The sequence below is a fragment of the Lonchura striata genome, chromosome 1 (genome assembly GCF_050655825.1).
Source record: "Lonchura striata isolate lonStrDom1 chromosome 1, ASM5065582v1, whole genome shotgun sequence".
Lineage (NCBI taxonomy): Eukaryota > Metazoa > Chordata > Aves > Passeriformes > Estrildidae > Lonchura > Lonchura striata.
The window spans coordinates 83,204,919-83,220,161 of record NC_140703.1 but is presented as its reverse complement, the minus strand read 5'-3'; the positions used below and the strand labels follow the sequence as shown (position 1 = coordinate 83,220,161).

General features: G+C 36.7%; 1 protein-coding gene across 1 annotated transcript in view; it reads left to right on the top strand.

The window, feature by feature from the left end:
* EFNB2 (ephrin B2) overlaps positions 1-15,243 on the top strand; it is a 48,899-nt gene that overhangs the window by 20,607 nt on the left and 13,049 nt on the right. Inside the window, exon 2 of the mRNA XM_021530224.4 lies at positions 1,751-2,034. Within this exon, the coding sequence (XP_021385899.1) occupies positions 1,751-2,034 (284 nt within the window). The remainder of the gene's footprint in view (positions 1-1,750; positions 2,035-15,243) is intronic.

Genomic DNA, 15,243 nt, shown 5'->3' with positions numbered 1-15,243 from the left:
TTTCCAGAAGTGGTAGTTGCTGCATTCCTTTGGCGTGTCTGAAAACTGGAGGAGGGGGCGCAGCTTTGCTCCATTCCACTTCAGTCTCAGTTTGAACAGCCGTGGCCAAGCCCAGTTTCTGCAGTCTGGAAATTACACTGCACAGCACAAAAGAGCACAGTGATTTATACATCAACAGTCGCTTTTCTTGCCATAACATTTCATTGTTCTAGTTCCCTAAATCTGTAATTACATGTCTTTGTCCTGCTACGTGCTGCTTCATAACAAATATAATTCTTACACTGGCTTTCTGAGTGAAAATAATCCTGCTCAATTAGCACAGATCATAAACTTGAATTGTGTGGAGCAAGCAGTTGTAAATGATGGATTCAAAATTTGGGGTGTTGCATCATACTTTAATTTAGTGGGTTATTCCCTACCAGTACTTCAGGCTGGTGGCTCCTTTCACCCAGCCAGAGGTTGGAGGTCACTGACGCCTACAGCTTTGTTCTGCGTGGGCCTTGATACTCTAATTTAAAGTTTCCAGCAAGGCTGCCTGTGAATAAGCTACATTTACTACGTGTGCTGTTTAAATATTAGCACTTGGAGAAGGGTGTTCATTAGACAGGAATTGTTTCACTTGGTTTTTCAGGCCGATTCTCCATTAAGGAAGATCTTTGGAAAATGCTGGCAGGCAGGAAAAAGAGGCAAGAAAGTCTTTTAGGTCTGTGCATTCGAGTACATTGGTTGTGTTTCTGGCTGTTGTTCTAAAACATGCACTTCTTGGCCTTAATTGAAACAAATATGTCTTAATGGAGAGAGAAACAAACAAACCTGCTGTGGCTTTTGTCCTTGTGAGAACATGACTCCTCATTTTGTATATGAATCAATACTATAAGTAATTATTTATATTTTTCTTCCATAAAGAGGTGTCCATGTTTGCCTGTTAAGTAATATGAGTAGGAAAGACAAAATACTATGTCTAACTGCAAATATTAAAGCTCGCTGCCAGTTTGTGTAAGAAGTCTTCCCATACTAAGAAAAACAACACACCTGTCTTTAACTACTAGCACAAAAAAAAAAAAATTAAAAAAGAGCTAAAAAAATGACAGTAATGGTGGAATTTGTGAAGAGAAATACATCATTGTAGTGGAATGGTCACACTGCCCTGGATATAAGATTTTTTTCCCCAGAAGCATGTGTGATCCATGGATCAGGTAGGTCTCTGTCAATTGCAGAGATCTGTAAGCATAATATTTATCAGCATGTAAATTTATTGTAGAAGTCTTATATTTATTTCCTGTCTCACATGGCTGTTCAAGGGGGTTGAAAGATTATTTTTGTCATTCTCCCATGCCCAAAATTAGCAAAATATGTGCAAGAATAGTAGAAATATTAGCAAAACAGAAAAACAGAATCATAGCTCACCAGGTATTGTATTAGCTGCTCTGCATGGCTAAATGCAGCGCAAGAAACAACAGTGCCTGCCAGAGAAGTAAAATCTGCTAGTGTGCCCAAAACTGGGATAAGGACTAAATGAGTCAATCAATCTATAATTTCCAAAATCTAAATAAACATCTTGTTGATATTGAATTAAGCCCAAACTATTAAGATCTGGTTTGCTCAGTCTGTCATTTTGATTTTTGAAACTGTTTATTCCTGTCTGTTCACTGCAGTTGCTACTTTTCTGCGTGCAGTTATATTAAGTATCTCAAATTTTATCTCTTCTTCTCTTCCCCCATCCCCCCCTTTTTTTTTTCCTTCCTTTTAGATTCCTTCCTGGACAAGGATTGGTACTATATCCACAAATAGGAGACAAACTGGATATTATATGCCCAAAGGTGGACTCTAAAACTATTGGTCAATATGAATATTATAAGGTCTACATGGTTGATAAAGACCAAGCAGATAGCTGTGCTATTAAAAAGGACAATACACCTCTACTTAACTGTGCCAAGCCAGATCAAGATGTTAAGTTTACCATCAAGTTTCAAGAGTTCAGTCCTAACCTCTGGGGCCTTGAATTTCAGAAGAACAAAGATTATTACGTCATATGTAAGTTCAAACTTTCAGTTGTTCATTCTTTTAATAATTGTTCCTTATTTTGCATGCTGTCTTGTGTATTATAAGCAAACTAAGAGGAATATGAATGGGTTTATGTATTTTTATCTGAAAATGATTTCTTGCCAGTATATTTTCGGTATTGTTTCTGATTTCCAAAGGGTCTCTGGCTCTTTTTTCCTTGGTTTGTGTGTCCTGTATTTGCATTAGAAGTTGTGTGCAGCTAAACTGTGACATGTTTTCCACTCACAGCCCTGGTGATGTGCCGTACTGTTGGCCTTGTCCTTGGCTTCTCTTATGCCAGGAGCAGGAGTACAGAGATCCAGCTGTTCTCAGATGAGGCATCCTGTGTGATGTGGCTAGCTATTGCTCCACGTGCTCTGGGGACTCTCAGAGAAACATCTTTTGGCCACTTTGGTGCCAATTTTGTTAGTGTAGTTTCCTCACAAGGGCCTGTAATTGAACATGCCTTTCCTCAAAACATACCTACTATGTCCATACAGTATCTAGGAGAGTTCTTGGGTAAAACCTACACTGGCATGGTCTTGAATTTTATCCTTTTTCATGTTCCTGGCTTGCTAAACAAATACGCATGGCAGAGGCCTCTGTGCATCAGCACAAACTTTATGTAAGTTTCTGATTGGGGATTTATGGCTAAAAGCAAGTCTGGAGGTAGCCACTGCGTTCAGTGATTCAAATTACTTACGATGTGTGAAGTTAATGATGTGAATCAGGAGTTAGCATAAGCTGAGACCTCAGCAGTATAACAACAATTTACATTAGTTTAGGTTTTGTCATTGTAATATTATACCCTGTGGATCTCATTTAGCCCCATGGGCACTTTTGAAGTCTTGAGCAAGTATCCGCTGTTATTAGGTGATGGATCAAATTCTGCAAATACCTGGCTTTTCTGCAGTTACAAGGAAGTTAGATACTTGAGTGTCGTACTTCATAGAATCATAGAATCATTTGGGTTGTAAGGGACTTTTAAAAGCTAATCTAGTCCAAGCCCCATTCAATGTGCTGGGACATCTTGAACTAGATCAGGTAGCTCAGAGCTCTGTTCCCAGGTATGGAGCATCCATCAACCCTCTAGGCATCGTGTTCCTGTGTTTCACACACTCATTGTAAAACATATATTCACCATGCCTGGTCTAAGTCTACCCTTTGTTATTTTAAGACCATTAACCCATGTCCTGTCACAACAGGCCCTGCTAAAAGATTAGTCCCCGAACACATTTCTGCCACCTCCATGAAAACTGGAGGATTGATAATTGTTTCATGTAATGTCTGCCAGTGTAATTATTTCTTAATTTCTGATTTAAAAATATGGACAGTTTTAAAAGTGCTCTGATCAAGTACTTTTGAAATGGAAATTAATTCAATATAAATTAATGCTAATTTCCCAGTTATATCCATAATGGTACATGGTAATGTATAAAACAAGGTTGTATGTCACAGAAGTCTAAGTAAGAATTCAGTGCATTATGAATATTAATTATGAATATTAATTACTAGTTCTAGGAAAGAGTTACAAGAGATACAAACAACCATATTTTTTGTTTTAAAGATTGCTTAATATGAGTACTTCCTCTGTTTAGCTGGGTACTATATAAAAATGGGATTCCACTTAAACAATATTAACTTTGACAAACTTCCCACTGAAATACAGTGAGATGTTTGCCAGGGTGAAAGCAACAAATTTACATGTTGAGAGATACTTATCTATAACTCCTATGAAAATGTGTAGCATAAAAATGGCCATGCCCAAATATTTGGTTTAAATGAGGAAATGTGCTCATTATTTAGTTCTGCTTTTAAAAACATCCACAGAAGACCAACTGTAGTGGAACAAATGGCACTGTTACAATTATTATCTGAAAATTATGGGCACAAATGGAGCTTTCTGATGCACTGTCAGTTCTGTCATATCTATGTCATGGATTTACCCAGAGAATTATTAAGTACGTCTCATTTTCATTAGTTTTGTATAATTATTTCATTATAGCAATAAGACATAATAGACGTTGCATTTCCTGGAAGATTACAGCATAACTTGGTTGAAAGAACTTACTCCTCCTTCAGTCTAATGCTCAAAAATCACACTGGCCTAGCAATAATACTGGAGTGCCTCAGGGTATTATTTTTCCTACTCATTGTGACATAAACAAATGGCTAACTTACCACTGTTGCTGGAATACTGACTGAGCTTCAGCCAAGGGTACCCCCATACATTTTAATAGGCTGGAGAAAAAAGCACCCCACCTTTGAAAACCCAGCCATCCTGAAGCTAAAACCCTCACCTTCCTGTTATTCAAGGAGAAAATAATAAACTCAGTGATGCTGGTCTCAGAAGCACTAAGAGGCGTAGAAAACTAGGCCAGTGCTCAGCTAGGACACCATTTGAGAGAGTACTGGAGCTAGGTAGGGTTTTATTAGTTTGTATTCAAAAGCTCATGACACAGCCTTGTCAGTGCAAGTTCTGGTAGTCAGGACATTTGCTGTCATTTCTATAAGTAATAAAATGCATCTTAGTCATGTATGCAAATCAGGCTTTAAATTGTTAGCATATATTCCTATTTATAGACCTGTAATTCTTTCCCTTCCTTCCTTCCTTCCGTCCGTCCGTCTGTCCATGCACTTTGCCTTGCTTGTTTTGTTGGGGTTTTTTGAGGGGTGGAAAAGCAGTGAAATTAAGGCAATGATGCATTTTATGTGCCAGCTTTTGATTTTGAAGTATTTTAGGATCTTGCATTCCCTCAACTAAGTGGCATCAAACAAACCTCACACAAGAGCTCACTGAGCTCAGCATCTTTGCAGCTCTTGCTGTGGCTGTGCCTACAGCCTAATCTCACGCTGTTTATGCTGGTAGCTGTTGTCAGCCCTTTAAATGTTTTGTGCATTTTCATGCACCTTTATCGTCTTGCCATTATTTGAAAACAGAGTTTGTTTTTCTAAGGTAATACTATGTGGTTTGTGGAGCTGTATTAAACAGTAAAATCTCTATTTATATTAGGGGGTTAGTCCTTTTGGGATGGATTTTAACATAAGATGAAGCAGCATCGTGAGCCCTTTAGAGACATGTGATTGCACAGGAATTCTTCAAGCCATAATTTTTATATCATCCAGATGTATTCATGATAGGTGTAGCAGAAGATCTTTTCTATTCAGTACTTCTCTAAGCCTAGGCATATAAAATCTTCTCATTTCACAATTCCTGATTTTTTAAAAAGTAAAAGTGTGGGTAAGTTTGTCATATCTGTTTTTACATTTAGCGGTACTTTAATAAATAAAAACAAAAGCAACCCATTTCTTGGCAAGACATTTCTCAGTATGACTATCAGTATCCAAAGAGTTAATTCTATGAACAGCAGTAATTGGAAAGACGATACTGAATGGTATTGTGAAAGTGACTAAATGATGTTACAGAGTGTCCTTGCTTTTCCCTTCTTTACTATCATCAATTTTTCGTTCCTCGGAAATGAGTAGATTCATTTTTCTAGTTACCTATTTCTTTTCAGCAGAACTGGAGAAGGTCAAATGTACTTGAGATCTCAGAAGTATTAATGTTTGATTATCCTAAAATATGTAACCATTTAGCTAACATACCATAAGTGTCTAAGGAAATCCTCAGCCAAATGCATGAAGGAAGATACATCATGCCCAACAACATAAATATCCATGTGAAGGGCAAATTTGAGCAGAAGGATATGAAGATTTGCAACTGTGATGTTTGCATTAAAAAGTCTTTTTATGTCTTTGCATGGTTAGGGAATAATATTCTGCTGTTGTGAATTGCTCAGAAAAAGCAGTGAGTATATTCTCACTACTGAGGAGATACTCAGTACTTGATGTGCAAGTACTTGGGTCATGGTGCCACTGCTTCAGCACCCCTCTAAGATGCAGATTCTTCTTGTTTGTGAGAGATGCATTAGCATAATTCAAGTGTATGTCATATACCAAAGGTGCTTACTCTTGGTGTACAGGAGTCATCCTGAACCCTTCCCAGTAAACTTGGCCTTTAGTCAGAGGGCCTAGAGCACCTGGTGATACACTGGGTTTGTGCTGGGGGAAGCCTGTGGGAAGCTTTGCCAGAGGGAAGGGAGCAGTGCCGCCTGCCTCCAAGCCACCGTCAAGCTCCTTAGGTAGTTTGGCCAAGCAAGCACATATTTCATGCCATCTCTTCTTTTGCATAAGTGAAGTTTATGGGCTGACATCATCAACATTAAAAAAATAAGTCACCTGCAATGAAGTCTTCACCTGTTCCAAATTTGTAATAGAGTGACTTGGGACTGGGAAGGCGCTACAGAATGGTTCTCTGAAAGATTCTTCTATAAGGCTTGCTCTGCCTGGACCTCATTAGCTGAGTTTGCTGAGCTGATGATGCTCATTGGCTTTGACGTTGGCAAAATTGAATATGCAGCTTTCCTTAAATGTTTTTTTGTCAACTTTTTTTCAAGTGACCCACTTACATAATTGGCTTCTGGCTTAAATTAAAAAACGTATATTTATATATATTTGATCCCTGACTGATTTAAAGGTTTGTACTGGCTAGTAGCACTATATTTTGGATAACTGCTTTAATAGTACTGTGGCTTTTAAAATCAAAACAGTCATTCTGAAACTTTAGCATTAGCTGTGTTTGAAAAAAATCACAAGGCTTTTTATGTTTTCACTTTGTCATTCTGTTACAATTAAAGGGCAATAACTGTCTGAGGAAGAACATATTAAAGGACAATATAGATTGTGCCCTGAAATATGGCCCAGCTGGGAAGAATAAATCTCTTTGCAAGACCAAATAGATTTATATTAAAATGTTATTTTAGTATTCTGACCAGTTTAAGTGCTGCCTAATCTGTCTGGCTGGGCATTCTGAAAACATTCTGAGGCAGATTTCAGCCTGCAGCCCCCTGCAACCTCCAAATCACCTAGTGAAAGCTGCCCAAAAGCACACAGTAAACAGGTTTTCCTTTGTTAATGCCAAGCTAGCCAAAACACGAACAAATACTGTATCAGAAATTCAATTCCTTTACTTTTACAACAAAGATATTTTTTCTGGTTTCTGTTAAAGACTCTGTGGTCCTGAAATCTACTGGTTTGGGTTGTTTGGGGTTTTTTTTGGTTTTTTTTTTTTTTTTTGTGGTGATGGTGTTAATGAAAGCCAGTGCGATAATAGTCACTCTGATTCCATTTGTACAAAGATCACTTTTTTCTTCCCTTTCTCATTATCCTTCCTCAGAAAATTAGATAAATAATTTCTCCTTAGTGTAAAATGATATCCAGAGGTCAGTCTTTGACATTGCTGAAGAGTCTTTTAAGGGATGTATCAGCAATACCACTTAGCTCTTGTTGAATGAAATATAAATACAGCTTATACAAATAATATTATTAGAGAGAAAAATCACTGTCTGTGCAGCTTCAGATTTCTAACAGAGTCTAAGACCTGCAGGATTAATGGAGTCATGGTCCTTTGGGGTTTTGTCCCAGACCACACAGGTCTTGTAAGAGAATAAGGCTATTTTATATTGATGGACTTTGTTCATATTCAGTGCCATTACCTAGGCAATACCAATCGTTTATCTCCTTTAAAGTAGACAGAGATAGTTCAACAGGAAATATGTTATTATGTCTCTATTCCTAAGGGAAGGAAATGAAAGATACGAATTCTCAGTTTGTTAATTGATGGCATGTTGTGGAAAAAATACAGTTATCTTCCCCCACACCCCCGCAAGTATTCTGAATAGATATGGCATCAGATGAAAATGAAGAATAATTGTTCAGACTGAAAGAAAAAATTATTCAGGAAGTACTTAAGAATTTAACAGATTTTAAAATTTCATAAGAAGCTGTTTAATAGTTTTAGTAGCTATTTTTATATCTTGCTTTCATAGTTCCTCAGAAACAGTTTACAAATATGGGAAATATAATGCATTCACAAAGAAAGATGCAGTATTCTCCTTAGAAGTCTTTATGTATGTAGTATTCATAGTACTTTGCAAAAAAAAAAAAAAAAAGCTTAAACCCTGATCTCCAAAATGTGTATGTTCTTAGATTTGCATAAACATCCTTAACAGGACTACATGCAGAAGAAGAATGCGCTGAGTGTGTATTTTATCCTTTATATTCAGGATATGAGTAACTGTTTAAATCAGGAGGGCGTGTATTGGAAAGATGTGGCCTGCTATGAGTAAGCATAAAGAAAATATCTGTCTAAACTGAAACTTAAGAGTGAACTACCAGACTGAAACACATTTCATTTCTATTTTGTATGTAAGTTTGGTGATGATCATTTAGCTCATCAATGGAATGATTATACAGTTGCTTGTATCATATGTGTTACATATTGCAGTATTTGAAGTCCTAAAATTAAAGATGAGGAGCTGCATAAGGATTTATAAAGACTTTAATAAAACTCATTTTGAAGTCTTTAAATTGTTTGCCTCATTAAAGTCTTTACATAGCTGGAATGGAGGGAAATGTACTTCTGTCTGAAAACTGCATTAATTAAAACAAAAGGCTGGAATGGTTGAAAACCATGGTTAAATGTCAGTTTGGATTTTCTTTCCTGACTTCAGTCCATCCTGGAAACTTTGGATGAAGAATATTTATTTCTGATAAATCAGACTATAAAACTAAGCCCTAATGGGCAGTCTTCCAGTTTCTTTTTTCAGTCCCAAGGAAATAATGCAAATTTTTCTGGAAGTAAAAGCAGGATTAGGCTTAAGGTAGTCTTAGCTGTTCTTGGAGAAGAATCCGTATTAAGCTGATAAGGCTTGTTTTTAAAAGTGTGTTTGGATCTTTGTTAGCAGAATTTATCTGTTTTCTCTTTGGTACATGAAGACAGCAAAAATCACTAAACTGCAGCAGTAAAGTAGTCCTTATGTGCTCATTGGGCTGCTGTGAGATAAACAGAGTTCTGAATCCAGATCCTGCCAGGAAAACTTAAAATTATTTGTTTTTCAAGTATTTCATATCAGCACATAAATGTTTTAGACTACCACAACCCAGCTGATGGCAGAATTTCAGGATGGGTTGGCTTGGATGGCACCTCTGGAGCTCATCCCTGCTCAAGCCTTTGCTCAAGTAAGCCCACCTGCAGCCAGTTGCCCAGAGCCGTGTCCAGCTGAGTTTTGAGTGTCCCCAAGGATGCAGCCCCTCCTCCTCTGCAGGTGCTCCCATTCCTTCATGACCTTCATGAACATTTACTGCACTTGCTCGTGTGAGTCCATGTCTGTCTTGTTGTGAGGAGCCTGTGACTGCGCCCAGCTCTGCAGGTGTGGCCTCACCAGTTCAGAGTGGTGTGGAAGGATCACCTCCCCAAACCAGCTGCCAGTGCCCTTACAGATCGAGCCCAAGAGCTGTTTGCTTCCTTTGCCACGAGGGCACATTGCTGCCTCATGGTCAACTTGATGTTCCCCAGGACCCTCACAGCTTTTTTGCAGAGTTGCTTTCCCTGTATTTGGCTCCAGCCTTTGCTGAAAGTTGGTTCCACATGCCATCCAGAGGCTGCTACAGCAGGTTTGGTAGCAGAATCAAGACATTAGCAAAATAATTTTCATTGCAACAGGAAAAAAAAATGAACCTAAATAATGTTATACTGTTAAGACTCCAGTGAATTTTTTAAAACTCTATGAACATAAGTATTAAAAGTGTCAGTTCGCCTGTCTAGTTGTGTTTTTTCAAAATTCCAAACACTGGTGGAATTAGCATATCCCACTGGAGTTTCTTAAAATGAACCAAGATGTGCCTACATGATAATTTCTAAAGAAGCTAAACCTCTTAATTTCTTAATGGCAAGTATTAGAACAGGAGATCCTGTAGAACCGTGGAAATTCAGATCACTTTATTTCTGCAATGTTCCCTCATTAAGGTTTACTTTGTGGGTATTTTACAGCTTTAAACACAAACATAAGCATACTGCAGTCAAAACAGTGCTTAACTTCTGATCATCTTTGCCAAGTGTACAGTCATCCAATAGTATCATAATTGATCTCAGTACTAAGGTGCCAAACTCTGTGTTGCTGAAGGATAGTTAGATGATGTAAATAGCTTTTTGTGTTTTGCAATAAAGCACACTTTTGTTGTGCTACATGTAAAAGCAGGAGATGAAGGTATTCTTTTATTGAAGCAAACATGTGGAAAATTGCTCTAGATTGTTATAGTACAGAGCATCTCCCCTGAAAGGAATGAGGTTCATCAACAGGGCAAAGTCTGACTGTGGTACTTTATTGGGGTTACTCCTAGACTCTGTGTGGTCAAAGCAAATAACATCATGTCCATCTAAACTGTTATAGCTGTGAGACTGGCACATTTTCTCATCTGTAGTGTTATATTCTAAACTGTCACTAGGCATTAACTCAGTCACTGGTGAAGTCCTACCACCTAGAGATGAACTCTGCCTCAAAATGATGTTTTCCACTTCAGTGCTACTCGTATAGCAATTACTGGGTCATTAATATCATTGCATGCAATTAGTGACAGTAGAATGAGCAAGAGGTTTGTTATTTATTTAATATGAACTTTCACTATAACCCTTTCTTACCCAAGTGCCACAGACAAAAACCCAGAGATTTTCAAAGCAGGTGAACATCCTTGTAGAGTGAAGTTGAATTTGTATGATACAGAAAGTAGGTCCTCATTTAATGTTAAAGCTTCTGCTTTTGTTTCCAGCATGCCATCTTGTCATTAGCAACAATCAGTGTAACTTGAATGCTAACTAATTCTATTAGTTCTGTTCAGCTGAACTGTTAAGCAAAGCTTGCTGTGGTGGTGGGAGACACTTCTCCCCATCCATGAGAAGCTTTAGTCAGTAGCATGCTGGGAGAGGGATAAATTTGCGTAAAACACCTGTTTGTGAATGCTGAAGTCAACTAACTAGTAATCTGTTTTAGATGCATACTTTTGGGTATACACTAAATACATCATAATTAGTGGGCTTACATCTGCCACAGTTACTTCAGCACTCACAAATATATAATTTGTTTATGTAAACTAGAAGCAACCATGTGTGCAGTGGATCATTATCTGACAACATTTCTGAGTATGTGAAATACAGAACTGAAATTCTTTTAGAAATGCTTAACTGTAATGAAAGACTTGTCGTTCATAGTGATACAGCACTGACATGCTTTTCTGGTTTGTTTTTATATAATCTCTAAATCATTCCCAGGGAGTTTTGGAAAGGGGCACTGCACTTGACAGCAGTGAAGCAAGTGGGATTTTGTTGTGGGTGGGTGGAACCTGTGACCTTCAGTAATGGATAAGAATTCAGCAAATAGTTTACTGTTCGGTACACTTCAAATGTGGTATTCCTTAACTCAGTGAGAAAATCATGGTGTTTTTAAAAAGATAGACAGCATTAACCAGTGAGAATTCACAGTTTTTATTTATACTTTTCAGCTCTCTCACTGTCTCTTTTTACCTTTATGGAAAGACTTTGTTGACATGAGCAGCTTTTTTTTTTTTTTTACCATGTATATTTTTCTTTCTTGGTCCCATGTCTCCCTGGAATTAATAAAGTAATTCTGATTGTAGGAAACTTTACAACTCTCCCCCTGTTTTGTGCTGTTAGATGACATGAGATGTGGGAAGGAGAGTCTGTGGATTTCCAGAGATGTCCCTGGAATCATACATCTGGTATATACCAAAGTATATTACAGTACAAAACCAATTGGCTCCATCTTGATCATGTCCTCTGCATTGCCCTCTCAAAAAATCCCTGAAACAGTAATAGAATCTGTCCCTCTCTTAACATATGAATACAAGTGGAGAATGGGGAATTATGGGGAATTATATAAATACTCTCGTATAATGAGTCCCATCTAAGTACCACAAGTCATGCTATTCACAGTTGGACAAGACACATTTCAGATCAGTGGTTAGAAAAGTGAATTACAGAGTTTCACTGCAGAGCCTTTGCTTCTTCCTGGCAAAAAGAGGCCTGCTTTTTATTTTACTTTATTTTGTTCTGGTTTTAGCTTGACTGGAGAGGGTATTGCTGTTTATTGCTTGCTTATGTACTTACTTGTAGAGAACATAATTTGTGGATCCTGTTTATATAAAAATCCTGGGACATGCGTTATAGGACTTAATTTAAAAAGCAAGAATGCAAAGTGAAAAAGAAGAATACAGAATTCTTGTCCTTTCCCTCTCATTGAAGTTCTGCCTCACATGTGGATAGAGGGGAAAAAGCTGGCATCAGGGTTACTTATAAACACTCCATAAGCCTTAGTTTAAGGGAAAAAAATTATCTTAATTTGAAACAATGTGTGGAATAAGGTAGAATGAGAATTTTTTAATGTTTTTTAGGCTGAAAAACTCCTCAGAATTCTGCCATCTTGACTTTGCAATTAAAAAAAACCGACATTATAAAAAATCAAATTTATTGGTAAGCTGCTTTTATACATTTCTCATTATAGTCTTGGGGTCCTAAGTTATATTGAGCAAATTCAGCAGGTTTTTTGTTTGTTTTTTTTTTTAAGATAATTTCTTTGTCTCTAAAAGATCAGTAGAAAGTTTTGATTTTATTGTCTGTTGTTTAAAAACACAGTCAACACATAAGAGCACTCCATTTAACTATTCATAATGCATTTGCATTTTAGTATTTACAGTCCAGATTTGGGACTGCTGATGGTTACATTTCAGAAGACAGTTTAATATTTTTTTTAAAAAGTGAAGGTTTCAGTATCTATTTTTTTTGACAGAAAAGGGAAAACATTAGTTGCTACTATTTGAAACTAGCATATTTCTCTTCCCGTCTCTAAATATTCTTCAGCTCACCCAGTGTAATGTGTGCCAAACTACCTGTTCTTTGGTGAGAAGCCTGAACAAATTTTTTTTTTGTTTCAGATTTCCATGCAGATCTGGCATTGTTGCTGGGGGACAGAATTTAATTTCATTTAATTAAAACACTCTTTCTGTTCTCTCAGCTATCTTGTTATTTCATCCATGGGTAGTTTTGAAACAACCTCCCTGTTGTGATCAGTGATTTGTGATTTTGCAGTGTGTGATTTCTGGTCTTCTTAAACCTCTCCCATAAATTATCTAAATGTATGGAAAAGAATTATTTATTCAGTGCCTTACTAAGAGAATCGTTAAAAGGACCAAAAGCAGGTGAAAGCAGTCAGAGCACAAACAGTGATGCCTGGCCAAAATAGTGTTCTATTAATTGATAAAATAAAAAACTCTCAAAAACTTTACATGTACTTGGTAATCCTGAGAGTGCATGTGAGATGGAGTGCAACTTTGCTTTAAGCGTAACTTCTTACAACTGTTGGATCTAAAGCTTGTGTGCAGTTTTTGCTGCTGTTTTTTCATTCTTTTGCTAAGCACAGCAGGGGAAAAATGGAAATGGCTAGTATTATTTGATTTTTTTTTTATTCTGATTTTGATAAATCTATTTTCTGATGCAGAATTCAAGCAGTATTTAATGAACAAGAACTGTGAAAATCACTACTATTGGATAGTACTAATTTGCCCCTAAAAAACCTGTAATTCTCAATTTATTATTAACAGATCCACATCAGCAGCAATTAATTCTTCATGAACTCATCAGTGACGTGTCTTTAATATGATTTTTTTTTTCTCCAGGACACTAAGGAGGGACAAAATCAATTTTGCCCTTGCCCATCAGTAGACATCACTCATTTATTCCTATAGTCTGTGGTTTAAGGTCCATTTAGTTTTCACAGGAAAATTAAATATGATGATCATCATTTCTCTCATCAGCTATGTAGTCCATTTCATGTTCAAGCTCTAGAAATAGATGTGTTTTAAAGTTGTGTTTCTTCAAAGCATATGTTATTTAATTTGCAAATAGGTAATGTTTTTCATAATCCTAAAACATCAAACTGTGGGTAATAAGTGTAGCAGAATTAAAAGCCTGATATTTTTGTCTGTTGGTGTTTTAAGTAATTGTGATGGCATTTTTTTCCATTTTTTAACTAATGTGTGTTTTTAGGAGTGAAGGAAGTTGAATTTTTTTGGCTGTGCCTTCATTTCTAATCTCTTTGTGAATGAAAAGCTATATACAGGCACAAATCCAGCAGCTTAATTCTCTGTCTGATTAGAGCAATGTTACCAACCTGGTAGGTTGAAAACAGCCATGATCCATGCAGTGGTGTAGCCTCCTGGGAGGCAGAGTAATAACAATCAAATGAAGACATATTAAAATGTAATATTACTTCCTCTCTATGGGGACTGTATAAGAATCATAGCCAGGAACTGTTCTTGTCAGCTGATTCTGCTGTGCTCACTGACTCCCTGCCTCTGCATTTATGACTAATGCACTTTGTACAATAAACAGCTCTTGTGGATTTTTAAAAGCAAATAAATGTAAATCATTATACATAGATTTACATGCGTTCCAGCCTTTTTTGTTTGTTTGTTTTGTTGGGGGTTTTGTTTGTTTTTACACAATTCATGTATTTCAAAGAGGGGGAGGCAGATCAGAATGAGGGGTTTTGGTGTGAATTTAGTTTCTCCCATGTGTATGGAGGAGGATATGTTCAAGTAGTATGAACCTGCAAATGTATACTAGCTTCTCTAAAGTAAGTGTGTATCAGCAAGACTCTTAAACCATAATTTCATAACGGATAAGTGTTTTCTGAATGTTGAAAAGCTAAACTTGCATTCTTTATAAAATGGCAGCTGGTGTTGTATTCAAAGAATGCAGACAGACAGTGTCTAATAAACTTCTGTAAAAATGGTCTGTAAGTTATTACAATTTTGTTAGAAAGTCTTAAAATTAGTAGAGATTTTAGCACAATTATATGTGTTTATTTTTAGGTGTGGACAAACTGTTGAATAATTTAATATGGTTTTGGCTGTAATTATTAGTTTTGCAGTTGACACCAGTGGAGCGGGACAGGTCTCAGAAAATCAGAGGTATTTAACCATCAAAAGATTTAAAAATACTTTGCTACCTGTTTAGCAACATTTTACTTACTTTTACATTCCTATGTATTGCTGTATTAATAGAAAGTGAAGTGTGGGATCCTGAGAACATACTAACACTAATGAGAAACTTCATATTAATCATTAGTTATGTTTATTAATGTTAATATCTAAGTATTTAGTCTTCTTAGCAGAGGGCTTTGTATGGTAGCTCATCTAAGTTACTGACTTCAAAATATATCCATATTTAGACCAAAATTTTTTAAAATTCCTTTATATATATGTATATAACAATAAATTGGAAGGAGA